At 44.0% G+C, this 21,174-nt stretch overlaps 1 protein-coding gene across 3 annotated transcripts in view; it reads right to left on the minus strand.

Annotated features, from left to right (window-relative positions):
* ATAD2 (ATPase family AAA domain containing 2) overlaps positions 1-21,174 on the minus strand; it is a 393,801-nt gene that overhangs the window by 101,065 nt on the left and 271,562 nt on the right. For all 3 annotated transcript variants that reach the window (XM_030218745.1, XM_030218753.1, XM_030218736.1), the window contains exons 15-17: positions 14,592-14,682; positions 13,152-13,466; positions 6,356-6,473 (exon numbers count right to left, since the gene is read on the minus strand). In XM_030218745.1, the coding sequence (XP_030074605.1) occupies positions 6,356-6,473; positions 13,152-13,466; positions 14,592-14,682 (524 nt within the window). The remainder of the gene's footprint in view (positions 1-6,355; positions 6,474-13,151; positions 13,467-14,591; positions 14,683-21,174) is intronic.

Raw genomic sequence — 21,174 nt, forward strand, 5'->3', positions numbered from 1 at the left:
GAATTACAAAAGGTACTGAGAAGGGCAACCAAAATGATAAAGGGGATGGGACGACTTCCCTATGAGGAAAGGCTAAAGGGGTTACAGCTTTTACAGCAGCTACTATAAAATACTGAGCGGAGTAGAACAGGTACACATGAATCACTGGTTTAGATTTTCCAAAAATACTAGGACTAGGGGGCAAGCAATTAAGCTAAGTAGTAGTAAATTTAAAACAAACTGGAGAAAACACTTTGTTATTCAATGTGTTAATTAAACTCTGGAATTTGTTGCCAGAGAATGTGGTAAAAATAATTAGCTTAGCAGGGTTTAGAAAAGGTCTTCATAATATCCTAAAGGAAAAGTCCAAAAGCCATTAAGATGGACTTGGGAAGATCCACTGCTTATTTCTAGGATAAGCAGCATAAAACCTGTTTTAATGTTCTGGGATCTTGCCAGGTACTTGTGACCTGGATTGGCCATTGTTGGAAACAGGAAAATGGGCTTGATGGACCTCCCAGTATATCAACGCTTTTCTTGTGTAAAGATCATACCCTTCACACACTGAAACTGGGCTTGATGGACCTTCAGTAGCAATTTTGTTGCAGATGGGGAAGGTGACCCAAATCCAACAGGTACAGGAGGATACAGAGGGGCAATTTGTTCTTTGTAAACTCATACTAGTCAGGATGGAATTAGTTATGCTCCAAACCAAGACAGTGCTCAATTTTATCAGAGATTCAGAAACCCTTTGTTGTGGTTTAGTAATATTCCCATTCTTTTGGGTGGGGATTTTAATAAGGTATGGGACCCCTCCGTTGATATGTCAGCCTCTGTTAGCTCTGAATGTTTCAATATCAACAAAGGTCTCCCACCACTGTGTCATGCTTTAGATCTTTTAGATATATAGTACTGCATCCCAAGGACATTATACACATTTGACCCAGGCGCACGGAATGCACTCTCACATTGACTATATTCTACAGTCTTCCTCCTTTATGCCATCTATTCGGGGGGGGGGGGGGGGGGGGCAGAGATAGACCAGACCAGTGCAAAATTTCAAGACCACGCAATGATATGGGTGGACTGGGTAGAGGTCAGTGCTGAGAAGGGGCCAATGGTGTGGAAATTTCCTTTAAATCTCTATGGGGATACTAGATTTATAGAATGTCTCTCAGACTGTTGGCATAAGTACAAACTCAATAATGCTGAACATGAAGCTAATTAGTTACTCTTCTCTCAAAAAGAAAACAAAGGATCAGGACATAATTCGCCTTGAACGACAGGTCAGGGCCACTCGTCAACAACACGCGGCTCTAGCCACTGCTATCTATTGACTCTGCAGGCTACTTTGAACAAATCGCTGCACCAAAAGGGCCAAAAAGTCACTAATCTATTATAAGCACCACCTCTATTAAGCATGGTAAAGGGGGGCAATTTTAGCCCAGCTCATCTCTACTCAAGCGGGATATAGAAGGGTGGTGGGACTTAGGAAGGAAGGGGGCAGCTCAGACATACTGACACAGACTGCAGTTTCTTAATTAGTTGCTCTTTACAACCAGCGTAAACTCCGTTACAATAATCCAGATGGCATAGAACGACGGACTGTATGAGGTTTCGGAAGACCTCTCTAGGGAAAAAAAGATTTTATTCGTTTTAGTTTCCACAGCGAGAACATCTTCTTTGTGGTGGCTTCATTTTACTGCATTGGCGTCTGCCTCTGTGGTGCGCTGCAAGCCACATTGAGCCTGACACTGTTGGGAAACTGTCGGCTACAAATGAGATAAGTAAATGGGACTATCTTTGCCACGTTACACCATTATGGTTTTGCGAGGTGGTTCCTAGAGGCAGTCCAAACTCTTTACTGAGACCCTCATGCTAGTAGAATATGGGTTAATGGTCGATACTCAGGGGACTCTGACAGAGCTGTACCTTGTCTCCGCTACTGTTTGTTTTGACTCTGAACCCCTTTATTAGGGATGTTCTTTCCACCCCAGCAGTGAAAGAGGTGGGGACGGAAAGCATACTTTTAAAATAGCAGCTTTTGCGGATGATCTGTTGGTACATCTCACTAACCCTCAGAATTCTTTTGAGGGGTTGCTGAATATGTTCTGGGAATATGGGGATTACTCGGGATTTAAATTAAATCTTTCTAAATTGGAGGCTCTAGCGACAGAGGCCTCGGTGTTAAAATGGACCACTGTTCTCCAAATGCCACGTACATTGGTATGAAGACATATAGGTGTCCCATGGAGATGCAAGCAAGTAAGCATCCCAGCTAAAGCATACGTTGTGTAAAGAAGTGGAGGAGTGCCTAAAAGTCAGAGCAGTGGACTGAGATCCTGAAGAACTGGGTTCGATTCCCACTACAGCTCCCTGTGATCCGGGCAAGTCACTCAACACCACCACTGCTCCAGGTACAGAATACTTAGATTGTGAGCCCACTAGGGACAGAGAAAGTACCTGCATATAATGTGTACAGAGCTGAATGAATCTAGTAGCGATATAGAAATGATTAGTAGTAGTAGGCAACCGCAAAATACTTGCAACACGGTAGCCATGGAAGGTAATGGTAGCACCGCAGACAGACAACAGAAACACCAGCAGATGTCATCCTTAAATCTACGCAAGAATGCTACCCAGAATAAGCGGTATGCTAGCCACATAGGTGGCTTGTGGAGATGAGGACCATAGCAGTCAACCTGAACTAAGAAAAAATGAGGAGGGTGTAAATCCTATATCACTAGTAGTACTGTGGAACTGAGAAGGAACTAGTACCATATGCCGAAGCAACTGTCTATGATGTGGCAAGCACTACTACTCCACCACAAAGGTTAATGCTACTATTATACATATATCCCTACATGGAAAGGCTAGCCCGAGCCGCTGCTTCCCCTGAGCAACCAGAAAGCTGCTGTCACCACTACTTACTAGATGTTGCCACCGCTAAGCTGTACTGATGGCTACAGCCACACAGCTAAAAGAGATGTTGCCACCACTACACTGCCCATAGGAACATTACTAGCGCACTACTATGGAAAAGCTACCACCACCACATAGCAACATGGGAATGTTGCCTATATGCAGGACAGGAGTCACCATCACCAGGCAGTACAAGATCCACCAGCCTAGGTCACTGTCACCACTATGCAGCATAGGAGGTTGGTGGCAAGCCCACAGCCCTGAAAGATGTTGCCACCATGCCGCGAAGGAGGCTGCTGCCACTACATAGAACAGGGGGGGCTACCAATAAGGAAAATGCCACCTCTGTGAAAAAGAATGAGATTGCCACAACACAGCTGTGAGGAATGTTCAGACTATGTGGCAGAATTAGATGATGGCATTAGCCATATAAGCTGTTGCTGTGGAAGTATGGTGGTGTCCACTAGGACCAAAGTTAGTGCCACTGCACAGTACAAAAGAAAAAGAAATGCTGCTTCTCCAGCACAGCATAAGGAAGTTAACATTGCAAAATATAAAAGCTGATGGCCCAGCGCAGCCAAAAGTGCTAGCTTTCTATATACTTCCACAGCAACAGCTTATATGGCTAATGCCATCATCTAATTCTGCCACATATTCTGAACATTCCTCGCAGCTGTGTTGTGGCAATCTCATTTTTTTTAAACTGCTGGGGAACCAAAACTGTGCCTGGATACAAAACATAAGATCCTGACACACTGAAAAGCGATAAAATGGCTATTTTCTTTTCAAGTGTAAAACAACTGCCATGTCCACTCCCCAGAAGAGCAAATGTAATTAGCCAGGGAAAGAAGTTGTATATAGCTGACCTGACCCAAGGAATGTGCCACCCACCAAAGAAAACAGCCTGCCCAAGATCAACAACAGGCTGAATCACCTTCTGTCCTGTGAATAGGAGTGAGGGACAAACACAGCAAAGAACATCAAAATGCTGCAAGGGTGAAAGCCAAGAGACCATGTCTGCTCATAATAGAGAAATAGTTGGAGGCTAAACAAGGAACATTTCCAGAGAAAAGGAAATGACCCAGAGAAATGGGAACTCTACAACCCCAAATGGAGTTCAGACACAACTCACCAAAACCTGAAAGTAGAAAGTGCCCTGCTACATAGGGTACCCCAGGACTTGGTTGTTTTTTTTTTTTTTAATTGCCTGTTCAGGAAACAGGAGCAGCAACAGCACTCCACAAATGAGACCATTAAACCCAGACTGATTAATCTAAAAGACAATGTGCCTGAAGAGAGCTCAAGAGTGAGGCAGAAGTGTGCAGGAAGGGAGACCGTTACTGAGATAAACAGAACAAATGCTGCCAAAAATCAGGTTGGGTAAAAACAGGAGAGTATAGGCTGAGAAATTTAAAAAGTCACTCTATGAAGCAGATTTACTGCCCATTGCATAATGATTAAACCATAGCATCACCAAAGAGAGAACTGAGAGGAGGGCAAAAGGGAACATGGAGACAAATGGTAGCAACATTTCTTCCATAGCAGCAACAGAAAGCAGACCTTAGTGAAAAGAGAAACCAATGGTCTAAAACATACTTGCCGAGACTAGAGCAGAGATTCTAGGGTATGGCATGTAGGCACTCACACACCTCCCCAATAAGCACCAGAAGTGGGCATACAGAACCGTCACAAACTGGAAGAAAAACTCAAAGAGGCTCAGAGCGCAATGGCTGTCCTTCAACTGGTAACTACTGAACATTCCGGGCTGCTTGATACCCTTAAGGGGGTGAATGACAAACATAGTAACATAGTAGATGACTGCAGAAAAAGACCTGCACGGTCCATCCAGTCTGCCCAACAAGATAAACTTATTATGTGCTAGTTTTTTGTGTATACCTTACCTTGATTTGTACCTGTCTTTTTCAGGGCACAGACCGTATAAGTCCGCCCAGCACTATCCCCGCCTCCCAACCACCAGCCCCGGCACAGACCGTATAAGTCTACCCAGCACTATCCCCACCTCCCAACCACTAACCCTGGCACAGACCGTATAAGTCTGCCCAGCACTAGCCCCGCCTCCCAACCGTCTCTGCCGGTAACCATTTTTTCTCTGTCTCCTTCCACTGGTGGATAGACATAACTCATTGGTCTGAACTGGTCTGGTACAGATGAAAAGGAAAACAGATTTTATGCTGCTTAACCCAGAAATAAGCAGGTTTTCCCAAGTCCATCTTAATGGCGATTTATGGACTTTTCCTTTAGCAACTTGTCTAATCCTTTTTTTAAAACCCTGCAAAGTTACCTGCTTTAACACATTCTTTGGCAATGAATTCCAAAGTTTAATCACACATTGAGTGAAAAAAATATTCTCGGATGCTTTAAATTTACTACTTAGTAGCTTCATTACTTGCCCCGAGTCCTTGCATATTTGCCAAGAGTAAACAAGTGATTCATGTCAACCCATTTCACTCCACTCAGTATTTTATAGACCTCTATCATTTTCCCTCAGCCATCTCTTCTCCAAGCTGAAGAGCCTTAACATTTTTAGCCTTTCCTCATAGGAAAATTGTCCTAAATCCTTTATCATTTTCATCACCCTTCTCTGTACCTTTTCTAATTCGGCTATATCATTTTTGAGATATAGTGACCAAAACTGAACACAATTCAAGGTGTGGTTGCACCATGGAGTGATACAAATTCTTCTCAGTTTTGCTCTCCATTCCTTTCCTATAATTCCTAATATTCTATTTGTTTTCTTAGCTGTCGCTGCAAACTGAGCAAAGGGTTTCAATGTATTATCCATGACAACTAGACCCTTTTCTGGGTCAACGACTCCTAATGTGGAACCTTGCATTTTGTAGATATAGTTTAGGTTCTTCTTTCCTACATGCAACACTTTGCACTTGCTCACGTTAAATGTCATCTTCCATTTGGATTCCCAGCCTCCCATGTTATCCAGAAAAATAGCCACAGTGAAATCAAAGGGAGCTTAACACTTGAAGAGGCCTACGCTGAGCAAAAATAAAGGAACTTGAAAATACTTGAAAACCTATGAGAGCTATCCAGAAGTGTACTGCATGACAGTGACAGAAAATTACACAATTTTTGGCATGAAAACTATTAATCAAAAATCAACAGTGCCGAGAACACTCAAGGAACCTGTCTTAGCAGCTCTGTGAGAAACAGACTAGCATGGTCTCACACAACAGCAGCAGGCAGGAAATAGGGCAAATGTGTGACTGAATTGACTCAAAAGTTTTTAATAGGTCCTGGAGAAGAGGTTCCGTGGCAGGCTCTGTCAGATGTCACCTATACAGTGAGGATGTCTTAAGAACATAAGATTAGCCTGTATCCTGCTTGTCCTCAGAGGCTTTCATTCTCAACCTGAAATCAGTTCCAAATAGGCTAACATTAGTTTGCAAAATATCAATTTGTTTCAGATACACAAACTTGCCTGTTAAAATGAAGGAAAGGTGCATTTTCTTTTTGCTTATTTATTGTGCTCTGACTCATTCCATTTTCAAATATAGATGGTCCATCATCACTGTACAAATCACTCTCAAAAATGTGACCTATTAAAAACAAAACAAGGGAATGTCAGCATTTCGAAATACCTCATTTCATTTTTTTCCTATCTATAATTGAATCAATATGAATAAGATTGGAGGTAGTGTATATAATCCTGCTTCATGTATATTATGGCTATCCTGAAATCCTGACTGGCTGGGTGTATTTCAAGGACTGGGTTGATACTCACTACCTTAATCTAAAGACCCACAAGTTATTGCTTGTCACATCCCCAAAAGCTATCTCCAGATACTACAATAGTATATTTCTGTTGCAGCCTCTGAAAGTAAATCTTTTACGAGAATAAGAGTGGAGCAGAGCTGGGGAGTTGAGAGCCAGAGAAGTCTCGCACTGCAGCGCCTTGCGACCTTGGGCTAGTCACATAACCCTCCGTTAGATTGCGAGTTCTCCAGAGAATTGGAAATATCTACCATACCTGAATTGTACCTTGAGCTACAATTGAAAAAGGTGTAAGCAAAATCTAAACAGGATGTTACAAGCTGGATATGATCAAAAGTGCACTGAGCCCAGCATCTTGCTTAAGAGTAGCCAATCCAGGTCTCTAGTAAGTTTAAGTTATCTGAGGCAGGTTTTCTCTGTGGACAGGATACAAGTCCTTTCTGTATGGATGACATCACTCATGAAGCAGGGGAAAGCCATTCCAGCTTCAAATAATTCAGTAAGCTTTGGAGAAGCCTCATCATACATGCATGTCACTTCCTGCCTATTCACAGGACCTCAGTCGTATTAAAAACTGAGTAGAATATAGCTTTTTGAGGAATGGCTGGGTATGTGAGGCTTGTCTCCTGCTGTCCACAGAGAACACTTGCTACCACACAGGAATCCCTAGATAAAGGCTGTATTTTTGAACAGGAAAAAAAAAAAGAAGGGGACGATAAGCCAACACGCAAAGCACTAAAACAGACACCAACATATTTTTGTGGCAATTAGCCCTTTTCATATTTTTTGTCTTTTCTTTTGGAAGGCAGCCTGGAAATGAAGAAAATGGGCTTAGGAGGCTGGAGTTGGATTCTAATCTCCAAAGAGATTCTGCAGCAGAGTGCTGAACCAACTGTTCTGTGAGTCTTTCTAGAAAATAGTGTGATGTATATGTACGCACAGAAGTCCACGTTACATTCTTGCATATTTCCTCCATGGAGGCCAATCTTAAGTGAGTGGATATATTATGAATAATGACATGGCCTTCAAGAGTGAAGGAAATGCAGTCTGCTAGTCAACTGGAAGGAGTACATTTGGCAATCACAACCTCTAGCTTATTGGGATAAAAAGAATCAAAGTTGGATGGCCTAAGGGATTTAGTCTGCTTCAAGTAGAAGGCTTGCAATCCAATGTGTGCAGAGGAAGGAAAGAAAGGGAAGGTAGCCCCTTCATATCCTCTGGCAAGGACCCATAGAAACCGATGTCAGATAGCTACACCAAATGAAAATTTGGAGTTACTCAACCTACTGGGTGGGGAGGATCACTATGTGTTCAGGGCTGCACTAGAACATTCAGCCTGAACCCCCTTAGCTTCTTTCTGCAACTGAAGAGTTGACACTTCACATTCCATTGCATTGCCATGAGACTGAAAACAGGAGTTACCACCATTCCACTACCAAGTGAGAAGCTGCTGGTCCAAATTCTCATTCTCATGGGTACAACTGATGTCTGCTGAGAAAGCCTGCTTGAGCATTGGCCACTCCTGTAATATGCTCAACCAAGATTGTCACGATGATCTGCCAAAGCATAAAGCTCATCTATCGCCAAGGACACCAGTGTACTCTCCGTTCCCCTGATGTTACTGCTGTGGCACTGGACATGACAAACTGTTCTTCCAAGAGGCAGAAAGCACAGTAAGGCAAACCAAACTGCCATTACCTCCAAACAATAGGTCACAAATCTTCTTGAGCTGACCAATGCCACTGAGCAGACTTCATTGGCAATGGGATTCCCAACCATGAAGTCAATAAAACTATCCAGTCCAGGAATTCCAGAGACACCTCTCAATAGAAATGGAATAACCCAAACTAACCGTATCCTGAGAAAATTCAAAACTGGAAAACAAACTCCGGACTCCTAAGAGTGAGAGGACCATCTCAAAAGCAATGTAACATAGTAACATAGTAGATGACGGCAGAAAAAGACCTGCATGGTTCATCCAGTCTGCCCAACAAGATAAACTCATATGTGTATACCTTACCTTGATTTGTACCTACCTTTTTCAGGGCACAGACCATACAAGTCTGCCCAGCAGTATTTCCCACCTCCCAACCACCAGTCTCGCCTCCCATCTCCGGCTCTGGCACAGACCGTATAAGTCTGCCCTCCACTATCCTCGCCTCCCAACTATTGGAGCAGTCTCATGTGTGATCTTGACCAAGTACTATCTACAAAACGTCCAAAGGACTCAGAGAGTTCACATCAGATGCTTTATTCAAAGTATAACGGACTCAAAACAAAATCATGTATCTAAAAGAGATCACCACAAAAGACGAATATTGAGTTTAAAATATAAATCAAATATAAAATAGCATATTAAAACATCTAGCAATAAAGCAAAACAATAAAAATATAAAACATTATGGTGACAAGAGCCTACATTTATGGAAATGTCTTATGTGACGATTTATATTTTAAACTCAATATTCATGTCTTATACGGTGATCTCTTTTAGATACATTGTTTTATATTATACACATATACACACATACATATACACACATACCATGGATGTCTCTACTTGTTCTATACACATATATGAATCTTGATAACTGTCAGTTTATTTCTTTTGTATTTTTTGGTATTATGCAATTTTTTATACACTTTTTTTTTAATATACGGTTTTTATATATGTTTTTCTGTATTGTTTAGGGACACCTGAGGCAGGCTGGCCTTTGTGGCCGAAACACGATTTTGTGTCGAGTCCATTATACTTTCAATAAAGCATCTGATGTGAACTCTAAGCCCATTGGACATTTTGTGTTTGCATCATCTTGTGTGTCACTTCCGCTGTGTTCATTTGCTTTAGTTTTCCTACACGGAGGACTTTTGTTCTTCTGTGTTTGTCAAGTACTATCTACACCATCATCACCATAGAACCAAGCAGCTGAAGATAAGCAAGTTCTTGGTGCTTGCATGCACAAAAAAGACAAGACATAAGCATCGCCACACTGGGACAGACCAAAGGTTCATCTAGCCCAGCACCCAGTGGCCAATCCAGGTCACAATCACCCGACAAGATCCACGGAGCAAAGCATTTTGTACTGCTTGTCCCAGGAATAGTGGATTTTTCCCTACGTCCATTTAACAACATTCTATGGCCTTTTCCTTCAGGAAGCAGTCCAAACCTTTCTTAAACTCTGCTAAGCTAACTGCCTTAACCATATTCTCCGGCAACGAATTCCAGAGTAGAATTACGCGCTGAGTAAAGAAAAAATTTCTCTTATTTGTTTTAAACTTACTAAACCCCAGCTTCATCGCATGCCCCCGTCCTAGTATTTTTGGAAAGCATAAACAGACGCTCCATATTAATCTTTTCCACTCCACTCATTATTTTATATACCTCTATCATATCACCCCTCAGCTGCCTTTTCTCCAAGCTGAAGAGCCCCAGCAGTTTTAGCCTTTCCTCACAGGAAAGTTGTCCCATCCCCTTAATCATCTTTGTCGCCCTTCTCTGCACCCTTTCTAATTCCACTATATCTTTTTTGAGGTGCGGCGACCAGAATTGAACACAATACTCTAGGTGCGATCGCACCATGGAGCGATACAGTGGTATTATAATATCCTCATTTTTGTTTTCCATCCCTTTCCTAATAATACCTAACATTCTATTTGCTTTCTTAGCCGCAGCAGCACACTGAGCAGAAGATTTCAACGTATCATTAATGATGCCTCCCAGGTCCCTATCTTGTTCCGTGACTCCTAACGCTGAACCTTGCATGACGTAGCTATAGTTTGGATTCCTCTTTCCCACATGCATCACTTTGCACTTGCTCACATTGAACATCATCTGCCATTTAAACGCCCAGTCTCCTAGTCTCGCAATGTCGTCTTGCAACTTTTCACAATCTTCCCGCGATTTGACGACCTGAAACAACTTTGTGTCAGCAGCAAATCTGATAACCTCGCTAGTTACCCCCACCTCCAGGTCATTTATGAAAATGTTAAAAAGCAACGGTCCCAGCACAGATCCCGGAGGGACCCCACTAACTACTCTTCTCCATTGCGAATAGTAACCATTTATCCCTACTCTGTTTCCTATCTTTCAACCAGTTTTTAATCCACAACAATACACTACCTCCGATCCCATGACTCTAATTGAGCCAGAAAGCAAAGATACTTACCAGTAGCAGGTATTCTCCGAGGACAGGAGGCTGATTATTCTCACAGTTGGGTCAGCAATCCATGCTGGCCCAGGAACCGGCATTTCACATAGCAAAAAGTTTGACAGAGCCTTCTGAGTGCACCGTGCGTCCGACTGCCTTCCTGCCCACTGCGATGCTGCACTCATCAGTTCAGTGAAGAGTAAAAAGAGAGATAGAGGAGACAACTCTAAAGGGAGGTGGGCGGGTTTGTGAGAATAATCAGCCTGCTGTGCTCAGAGAATACCCGCTACAGGTATCTTCGCTTTCTTCGAGGACAAGCAGGCTGTATTAATCTCACAGTTGGGGTATCCCTAGCATCCAGGCTCACCCAAAAACACAAATGTGGGTCAATTGGACCTCGCAACGACAAGGACATAACATAACATATATTAACCTGAAACTATATACAACTAGCTGAGTGCAGCCTGGAACAGAACAAAAAGAGCCATGGGAGGTGGGTGGGTGGGTGAAGTTGGATTCTAAACCCCAAACAGATTCTGCAGTACCAACTGCCCAAACCGACTGTCGTGTTGGGTATCCTGCTCAAGGCAGTAGTGTGATGGACTGAAGTCTACATTGCAGCTTTGCAAATATCTTCAACGGAGGCTGATTAAGTGAGCCACTGATGCAGCCATAGCTCTGACATGGCCCTCCAGAGTCAGCACAGCTTGGGGATAAGTGAAGGAAATGCAATCTGCCAGCCAACTGGAGATTGTGCGTTTTCCGATGGCGACTACCCTCCTCGTGGGATCAAAAGAAACTGGGCGGACTGTCTGAAGGGCTTTGTCCGCTCCATGTAAAAGGCCAACGCTCTCTTCCAGTCCAAAGTGTGCAAGCTGCTTTTGTCAGGGTGGACATGAGGACGGGAAAAAATGTTGGCAAGACAACTGACTGGTTCAGATGGAATGCTGACACTACCTTTGGCAGGAACTTAGGGTGCATGTGGAGGACTACTCTATTATGATGAAATTTTGTATAAGGTGTATTCACCACTAGGGCATGAAGCTCACTGACCCTATGACTAGAAGTAAAAGCCACCAAGAAAATGACCTTCCAGGTCAAGTACTTCAGATGGCAGGAATTCAGTGGCTCGAAAGGAGCTTTCATCAGCTGGGTGAGAAAGACGTTGAGATCCCATCACACTGGTAGAGGTTTGACCGGGGGCTTTGATAAAAGCAAACCTCTTATGAAGCTAACAACTAAAGGCTGTCCAGAGATAGGCTTACCTTCTACACGCTAATAAGCACTAATTGCACGAAGGTGAACCTGTACAGAGTTGGTCTTGAGACCAGACTCTGATAAGTGTAGAAAGTATTCAAGCAGGGTCTATATTGGACAAGAAAAAGAGGATCAATGGCCTTGCTGTCACAACACACAACAAAACCTCCTCCATTTAAAAGAACACTTTAGTGGAATCTTTCCTGGAAGCAAGCAAGACTTGGGAGACACCCTCTGAAAGACCTAAGGAAGCGAATTCTAAGCTCTCAACATCCAGGCCGTGAGAGTCAGAGATTGGAGGTTGGGATGTAGAAGCGACCCCTCATTCTGGGTGATGAGAGTTGGGAAACACTCCAATCTCCATGGTTCTTCGGAGGACAATTCCAGAAGAAAAAAAGAACCAAATCTGATGCGGCCAGTAGGGTGAAATCAGAATCATGGCTCCATGGTCTTGCTTGAGTTTCAGCAAAGTCTTCCCCACCAGAGGTATGGGAAGATACACATACAGAAGGCCTTTTCCCCAATGTAGGAGAAAGGCATCTGACGCTAGTCTGCAGTGGGCCTGAAGCTTGGAACAGAACTGAGGGACCTTGTGATCGATTTGAGTGGCAAAGAGATCCACATAGGGGGTGCCCCACACTCAGGAAATCTTACGGGCTATGTCCATATTCAGCAACCACTCATGAGGTTGCATAGTACGATTCCAGATGTGGACCCCAAGTTAGTAACATTGGGTAACAGAAGTCTGCACCTTAAAATATTCATTATTTTTTATACAGGAGAGTAAGTGACTGCACATGTACAGCAGTATCTCACTAATGATCTCTTAATTGTGTTACTCCGAGTTTTGCAACTGTTAATAAGCCAAAATAAAGTGAGTTATTTAAAAATATATCCTTGTAGAATCAAAATTAGTATTTAAAATTACATGTGTAAGCCTAAAATCTTTTGATGGTCCCCAGAGCTCTGTCCATTTTCCGGTCCTTTACATGAAAAAGGTAGGAGACCACTGTGCTACAATTTAAAAAAAAAAAAAAAAAAAAAATTTATTTGGTTAATGGGGGGGGGGGGGGGGGGGGGAAAGAGAACAATCCTTACCTGATTTTCCTCCTCTTTTTATGCTTTGTTCAGCATGTGGAAATATTCTCTGTAAGGCACCCAATATCCTGTTAAGAGTATTTTGCAGCAGTGGCTTGATAACAGAAGATAATGCTTGCCCAGGTGAAACTACTGCTCTTTGAGAAGCTGGAACTATGTTTTGCATAGCCAGTACAAAGTCCTTTGCTGTGATGTTAATGGAAGAAACATCCAACTGTAGTTTTTGGCTACTGGTGTATATCTGAGGATAACGTCGGCGCAAGGCAGACAAAGCAGCTTCAGTGCACACAAACTTAATATCAGCACCACAATATCCTAGCAGAATTGAAAGGATAAAGTACATTTAAATTTGTTCCTTAAACTGTCTTAAAACATCTATGCATTGGCATACAGATAACCAATACATAGTAACATAGTAGATGACGGCAGAAAAAAGACCTGCACGGTCCATCCAGTCAGCCCAACAAGATATAAATTCATATGTGCTACTTTTTATTTGTACCTGTCCTCTTCAGGGCACAGACCGTATAAGTCTGGCCAGCACTATCCCCGCCTCCCACCACCAGCTCTGGCACAGACCGTATAAGTCTGCCCAGCACTATCCCCGCCTCCCAACCAGCCCCGCCTCCCTCCACCGGCTCTGGCACAGACCGTATAAGTCTGCCCAGCACTATCCCCGCCTCCCACCACCGGCTCTGCCACCTAAACTCAGCTAAGCTCCCAAGGATACATTCCTTCTGAACAGGATTCCTTTATGTTCATCCCACGCATGTTTGAATTCGGTTACCGTTTTTATCTCCACCACCTCCCGCGGGAGGGCATTCCACGGGAGGTGGTGGAGATGAAAACGGTAACAGAATTCAAACATGTATATGATTATCCCTAGAAACAAAGATGCCTGTAAACAGACTGGATTAACTGCTTAAAGCCATTAGGTCATTGGAAAAGTGGCAGTAAGCGGAGGAGGATAAAGATCTTCAGACTACTAATGCAGGCCTTTTTTGGCCAAAACACGATTTGTGTCGAGTCTATTGAAAATCAGAAATAAAGAATTTGGTAGCACCCTTGGTGTAGAACCTTCTTTTTTTGGTCACCTGCTTTTTTTCTGTGCGATACCCATAGAGGGTAGTTCTGGATTTTTTGCAGAGGGTGCTCCCCCTCCCCATCTTCCAAGTTGGCAACTGAATCCCAGAACAAAAAGTCACAGGCCTACTGCTGTGCCCATTCTAGCACCCTCTCCCATTCCACACATCTATGAACAGACTGAGAACAAGGAGAAGAGAGGGCAGGGCTCAAGTAGTATGCAGAGAGCACGGACTAAAAATTGGTGTTAGTGCTCTGATCCTTCCTCTAAACATTCTTCTTCCTATACAGCATACACAACAGGCAAGAAACAAGAAGAGCAATTTGAACACCTGTAAATAAAATAAGGTTTCTTACCTACACATTTTTCTGCCAGTTCTTCCACAAAGATATCTGCAGGCTTGGGATTCCAATCTCGCATATGAATTTTAAGAATTTCTTTTCTAGCCTTGAAATAGAATTTTGAAACACTTTATGAATCTTTAGAGTTTGAGCCTTCCCATACCTTGGAGCATATTCATATACAAGAAATGCCACACATTTAATATATCACATACAACTCAGGGTTCATTAAATATCTTCTCTATAAGTATTGCCATACTGGGACAGACCAAAGGACAATCTAGCTGAGCATCCTGTTTCCAACAGTGGCCAATCCAGGTTACAAGTAACCAGCAAGATCCCAAAACAGTACAATATATTTTATACTGATTATCCTAGAAATCAGGAGGACTTTCTCCAAGTCCATTTTAATATACTTACTTTATTCATACAGCATACCATTTAAAAAAAAAAAAAGTGTTTTGGTGCTCAGAAATTACAGTGTGACCAAATCAAATAAAGATTAACTTTAACGGGTCACTATTTTCTATCATCGTACCACAGCAGAATGTTCATATATTTTTTGTTGCAATTATAAAGTCCACAATAAAAAAAAACAGGAACTTATCTCATAAGTTGTTCACCTCACTCATTCAATGCTGAAGTGATTCCAAATGCCATACAAAAAAGCGAAGATACTTACCTGTAGCAGGTATTCTCCAAGGGCAGCAGGCTGATTGTTCTCACATGTGGGTCGACGTCCGCGTCAGTCCAAAAAAAGGCAAATTTTGCAAGCAAAACAAAGTACAGTTTTGCCAGAGTCTTCTGGCGCGCGTGCAGTGCGCACAGTGCATGCGTAGACGACTTTCCGCCCGTTGCGCAAGCGTGACCCTTTAGTTAAATCAAAAAGCACACAAATAGACAAATAAGAACTTCAAAGGGGAGGTGGGTGGGTTTGTGAGAACAATCAGCCAGCTGTCCTCGGAGAATGCTACAGGTAAGTATCTTCGCTTTCTCCGAGGGCAAGCAGGCTGCTTGTTCTCACATGTGGGGTATTCCTAGCATCCAGGCTCACTCAAAACAATGAACATTGGTGAATTGGGCCTTGCAACGGTGAGGACATAACGTAGATTAGCCTGAATCTATATACAGCTAGCTGAAAGAGCAGCCTGGAACAGAACAAAAATGGGCCTAGGAGAGTGGAGTTGGATTCTAAACCCTAAACAGACTCTGCAGCACTGACTGCCCAAACCGACTGCTGTAGGCAGTAGTCAGATGTGAATGTGTGGACTGATGACCACGTCGCAGCCTTGCAAATCTCTTCAATGGAGGCTAAGTGAGCTACCAACGCAGCCATTACTCTAACATTATTAGCCCTGACAAGGTCCTCCAGAGTCAGCCCAGCTTGGGCATAAGTGAAGGAAATGCAATCTGCTAGCCAACTGGAGATTGTACTTTTTCCGATGGCGACTACCCTCCTGTTGGGACCGAAAAAAAAACAACTGGGCGGACTTCTGAAGGGCCTTGTCCGCTCCACGTAAAAGGACAATGCTCTCTTACAGTCCAAGGTGTGCAAACTGCTTTCGCCAGGGTGGGCATGAGGACGGGGAAAAAATGTTGGCAAGACAATTGACTGGTTCAGATGGAACTCCGACACCACCTTCAGCAGGAACTTGGGGTGCGTGCGGAGGACTACTCTGTTATGATGAAACTTAGTATAAGGTGCATCCACTACTAGGGCTTGAAGCTCACTGACCCTACAAGCTGAAGTAACAGCCACCAAGAAAATGACCTTCCAGGTCAAGTACTTCAGATGGCAGGAATTCAGAGGCTCAAAAGGAGCTTTCATCAGCTGGGTGAGAACGACATTGAGATCCCATGACACTGGTGGAGGTATGACCGGGGGATTTGACAAAAGCAAACCTCTCATGAAGCGAACAACTAAAGGCTGTCCAGAGATAGGCTTACCCTCTACAAGGCGATGATAAGCATTAATTACACGGAGGTGAACCCTTACGGAGTTGGTCTTGAGACCAGACTCTGACAAGTGTAGAAGGTATTCAAGCAGGGTCTGTGTGGGACAAGAAAGAGGGTCTTGTAACTCTCATCACTTCTCACTTGGACTACTGCAACTTGCTTCTCACAGGTCTTCCACTCAGCCATCTCTCTCTTCAATCTGTTCAAAATTCTGCTGCACGATTACTATTTCGCCAAAGTCGCTATGCCCATATCAGCCCTCTTCTGAACTCACTTCACTGGCTCCCTATCCGTTTCCGTATACAGTTCAAGCTCCTCTTATTAACCTATAAGTGCATTCACTCTGCTGCCCCTCACTACCTCTCCAACCTCATCTCTCCCTACCCTCCTTCCCAGGAACTCCGTTCACTAGGCAAATCTCTCCTAATTGCACCCTTCTCCTCTATCGCTAACTCCAGACTCCGTACCTTTTATGTCACTGCACCTTATGCCTGGAATAGACTTCCTGAGCCATTACGTCAAGCTCCATCCCTCGCCGCCTTCAAATCTGAGCTAAAGGCCTACCTGTTTGATGCTGCTTTAATTCCTAACTTGTCACCTGCTCGTAACCTTATCTTGTCTTCCTCTCTTCAATAGTCCCTTTTCCCTATGTGTTCTGTCTGTCCTACCCCTGTCCCTTATTTGTCCTGTCTGTCCTGATTTAGATTGCAAGCTCTTTTGAGCAGGGACTGTCTTTTCTTCATGTTCAATTATGAAGCACTGTGTACGACTGGTAGCGCTATAGAAATGATTTGTAGTAGTAGTAGTAGTCTAGGGCCTTGCTGTCACACCAAGACAGCAAACCTCTTCCATTTGAAAGAGTAACACCTCTTTGTGGAATCTTTCCTGGAAGCAGGCAAGACCCGGGAGACACCCTCTGAAAGACCTAAGGAGGCGAATTCTAAGCTCTCAACATCCAGGCCATGAGAGCCAGAGACTGGAGGTTGGGATGTAGAAGCAACCCCTCGCTCTGGGTGATGAGGGTTAGAAAAGACTCCAGTCTCCACGATTCCTCGGAGGACAACTCCAGAAGAGGGAACCAAATCTGGCATGGCCAGAAGGGAGCAATCAGAATCATGGTTCCCCGGACTTGCTCGAGTTTCAGCAAAGCCTTCCCTACTAGAGGTATGGGAGGATAAGCATACAGAAGGCCTGCTCCCCAAAGTAGGTGAAAGGCATCTGACGTTAGTCTGTAGTGGGCCTGAAGTCTGACAGAACTGAGGGACCTTGTGATTGATCTGAGTAGCAAAAAGATCCACCCAGGGGATGCCCCACACTCGGAAGATCTTGCGGGCTACGCCCATGTTCAGTGACCACTCGTGAGGTTGCATTACCCTGCTCAGCCTGTCAGTCAGACTGTTGTTTATGTCTGCTAGATAAGTGGCTTGGAGAAACATGCCCTGACAGCGTGCCCAAAGCCACATCTGGACGGCTTCCTGACACAGAGGGCAAGATCTGGTGCCCCCCTGTTTGTTGGTGTAATACATGGCAACCTGATTGTCTGTCTGAATCAAAATGATTTGGTTGGACACGCGATCTCTGAAAGCTTTAGAGAGTTCCAGATCGCTCGCAATTCCAGGAGATTGATCTGAAGACCCTTTCCCTGAAAGGACCAGGCTCCTCGTGTGTGAAGCCCATCTACATGAGCTCCCCACCCCTGGATGGATGCATCCGTCAACACTTTTTGAGGTTGAGGAATTTGAAATGGTCGTCCCATTATCAAATTGGATCGGATCATACACCAAAGAAGAGAATTCCAAATGTCGGTGGACAGTTGGATCACATATTCTAGATCCCCTGCAGCTTGATACCACTAGGAAGCTAGGGTACATTGAGCCGATCTCATGTGTAGACGTGCCATGGGGGTTACATGAACTGTGGAGGCCATTTGCCCCAAAGTCTCAACATCTGCCGAGCCGTGATCTGCTGAGACGCTCAAGCTATGGACACCAGGGACAGGAGGTTGTCTGCCCTTGCCTCAGGGAGATAAGCTTGAGTTGTCTGTGTCCAGCAGAGCTCCAATGAATTCCAATTTTTGAACTGGAGTGAGATGGGACTTGGAGTAATTTACTATGAACCCCAGTAGCTCCAGCACCTGAATAGTCATTCGAATGGACTTCTTAATAAGGGGGCTCCAGGTTTAATGCTGGATATGACCTGAGACCCTATGTGAAGTTGAACACGCTTGGATATCTGTGTGTGTAGCTAGGCCTCTAGTTTAAAAGGCCAAATGAAACAAGCCAGCCTTTGCTAATAGTGAAAGCAGAACTGCTCTAATGAACTCAGCTACAGAGAACAGATGTTCATTGTTTCTTAACAATGAAACATGAGATAAGAGCATGGCTGTTAGCAACTGAGCAATTTGTCAGAGGAACTAAAATATCTTTTGCTGAGAAACAGGCCATATAATCAAAATGGAATTTAGGGGAATATGGAACAGAGTAAAAGTAAACGAAACTTGTGGTTGGAAAGTGCTAACACGAATGACCCTGAATAAACAGAAAATGTGATTATGAATTTTAATTAAGAATATAGATTACATAAGAAATAAGTACTAAAACAGAAAGCCAGATGGTGTGAAGAAAGAAGTTGAAACTATCACGAAACTAGCATTAAGGGAATTTTGAAAAGGTGGAGCTAATGATGTAATATGACGAGTGCTCCATAGACTTCAACGTAAAGGAAAAAGTATATAAGATGTAACCTGATCAATTAGAATCAGAGATGTATTACTGCACATTCCCGAATTGTGACCGGTGTAATCTCTCTGACAAAAAGCCTGAGGCCTGTGATTGACTTGCCTTGATTTGCTGTACTGCCAAATCTGAAATAGCTATCATATGCTCAATTGGTAAGCTATAATAAAATTACTTTTTCTCATATAACTAAATCTGCCTTCTGAATCTGTCACTCCTTCTTTATAATATATAATAGAAATTCTATGTACTACTATGGTGGACACTGATAAAATAGATTTGTATTTATTTATATATGGAGAGCAGATATAATGGAGTCTGGGGCTTTCACCCCTATTTATAGACTCCAGAGCATCTGCCTCGGAGGTGTTCTTTACCAGACAATCATCAAGATAAGGGAACACATGCACTCCCAGTCTGTAGAAATGCTGCGACTACTGTAAGGCACTTTGTAAACACCCTGGGCGCAGACACTAGACCGAAAGGCAGTACACGGTACTGAAAGTGTGTTCCCAGCCGAAATCGAAGATACCTCCTATGAGCTGGAAGTCCAGAGAGCATAGCCAATTGTTTTCCTGAATCATAGGACGAAGAGCGCCTAGGGAAACCATCCTGAACTTTTCTTGGACTTGGAATTTGTTCAGGGCCCTTAGGTCTAGGATGGGACACATCCCCCCCTGTTTGCTTTTGCACAAGTACCTGAAATAGAATACCAGCCCTTCTTCCCCTGGTGGAACGGGTTCAATCGCTTGGGCTTGTAGAAGGGCAGAGAGTTCCTCTGCAAGTACCTGTAAGAATGAGCTCCCGGTGGGCAATTTGGATGTTTGGATTCCAGATTGAGGGTGTAGCCTAACCGGACTATTTGAAGAACCCACCGATCAGAGGTTATGAGAGGCAACCTTTGGTGAAAAAATATTAACCTCCCTCCAACCGGCAAGTCATCCGGCACGGGACACTTTTACTGTGGCTATGCGCAACTGGAGCCAGTCAAAAGCCCGTCCCTTGCTTTTGCAGGTGAGTAGCTGGGGTTTAGGCGCACGCTGTCGAGAACGAGCATGCTGGAAATGAGCCTGGGCAGGCTGCCAAAAAGCCAGAGTGTACCTACGCCTAGCATAGGAATAGGGAGCACTCCTCTTCCCTTCAAAAAACCTCCTAGTTGAGGAGGTTGCAGCAGAAGACGCCCGGCAGGAGAGAGAATCCATAGCATCATTGTGCTTTTTGATCTGGTCAACAAGATCCTCTACTTTCTCACCAAAAAGGTTATCCCCCTGGCAAGGAACATCCGCAATTCGTTGCTGGACCGAATGATCCAGGTCAGACATGCAGCCATGAGAGTCTGCACATCACTATACCTTGGGCATCGATTCTTGATGCTACATCAAAAGTGTCCAACGTGCCCCTGGCCAGGAATCTGACACGCCTTCTGCTGCCTGACCACCTGGCGAAAAGGTTCGGCCTGCTCCAGAGGGAGGGCATCAACCAAGCTGGACAGTTGCTTAACCAAGTTCTGCAAGTGAATGCTCGTAAAGAGCTGGTATGACTGAATCCTGGCGGCGAGCATAGCGGCCTGATACGTCTTTCTCCCAAAAGAATCCAAAGTCATAGCTTCTCTGCCTGGGGGCGCAGTCCACCACCATAGAATTCTGGGGTAACAGACCTCATTAATCCAGGTTCACCGTGGATCCGATACTAGGATTCAGGTTTCTTCGGGATCACGGTGCCAGAGGGAACAACCAGTTCTGCATAAGGACTTCCTTCAGTACCTTATGCACAGGAGCCATTACAGTCTCTTTAGGTGGAAAAGAATAGTCCAGGACTTTGAGCATCTCAGCCCTGGGCTCAACCTCCATAGGGAAGGGAATAGCCGTAGCCATTTCCGGGACAAAAGAGGCAAAGAACAGACTCTC

The sequence above is a fragment of the Microcaecilia unicolor genome, chromosome 1 (assembly GCF_901765095.1).
Source record: "Microcaecilia unicolor chromosome 1, aMicUni1.1, whole genome shotgun sequence".
Taxonomy (NCBI): domain Eukaryota; kingdom Metazoa; phylum Chordata; class Amphibia; order Gymnophiona; family Siphonopidae; genus Microcaecilia; species Microcaecilia unicolor.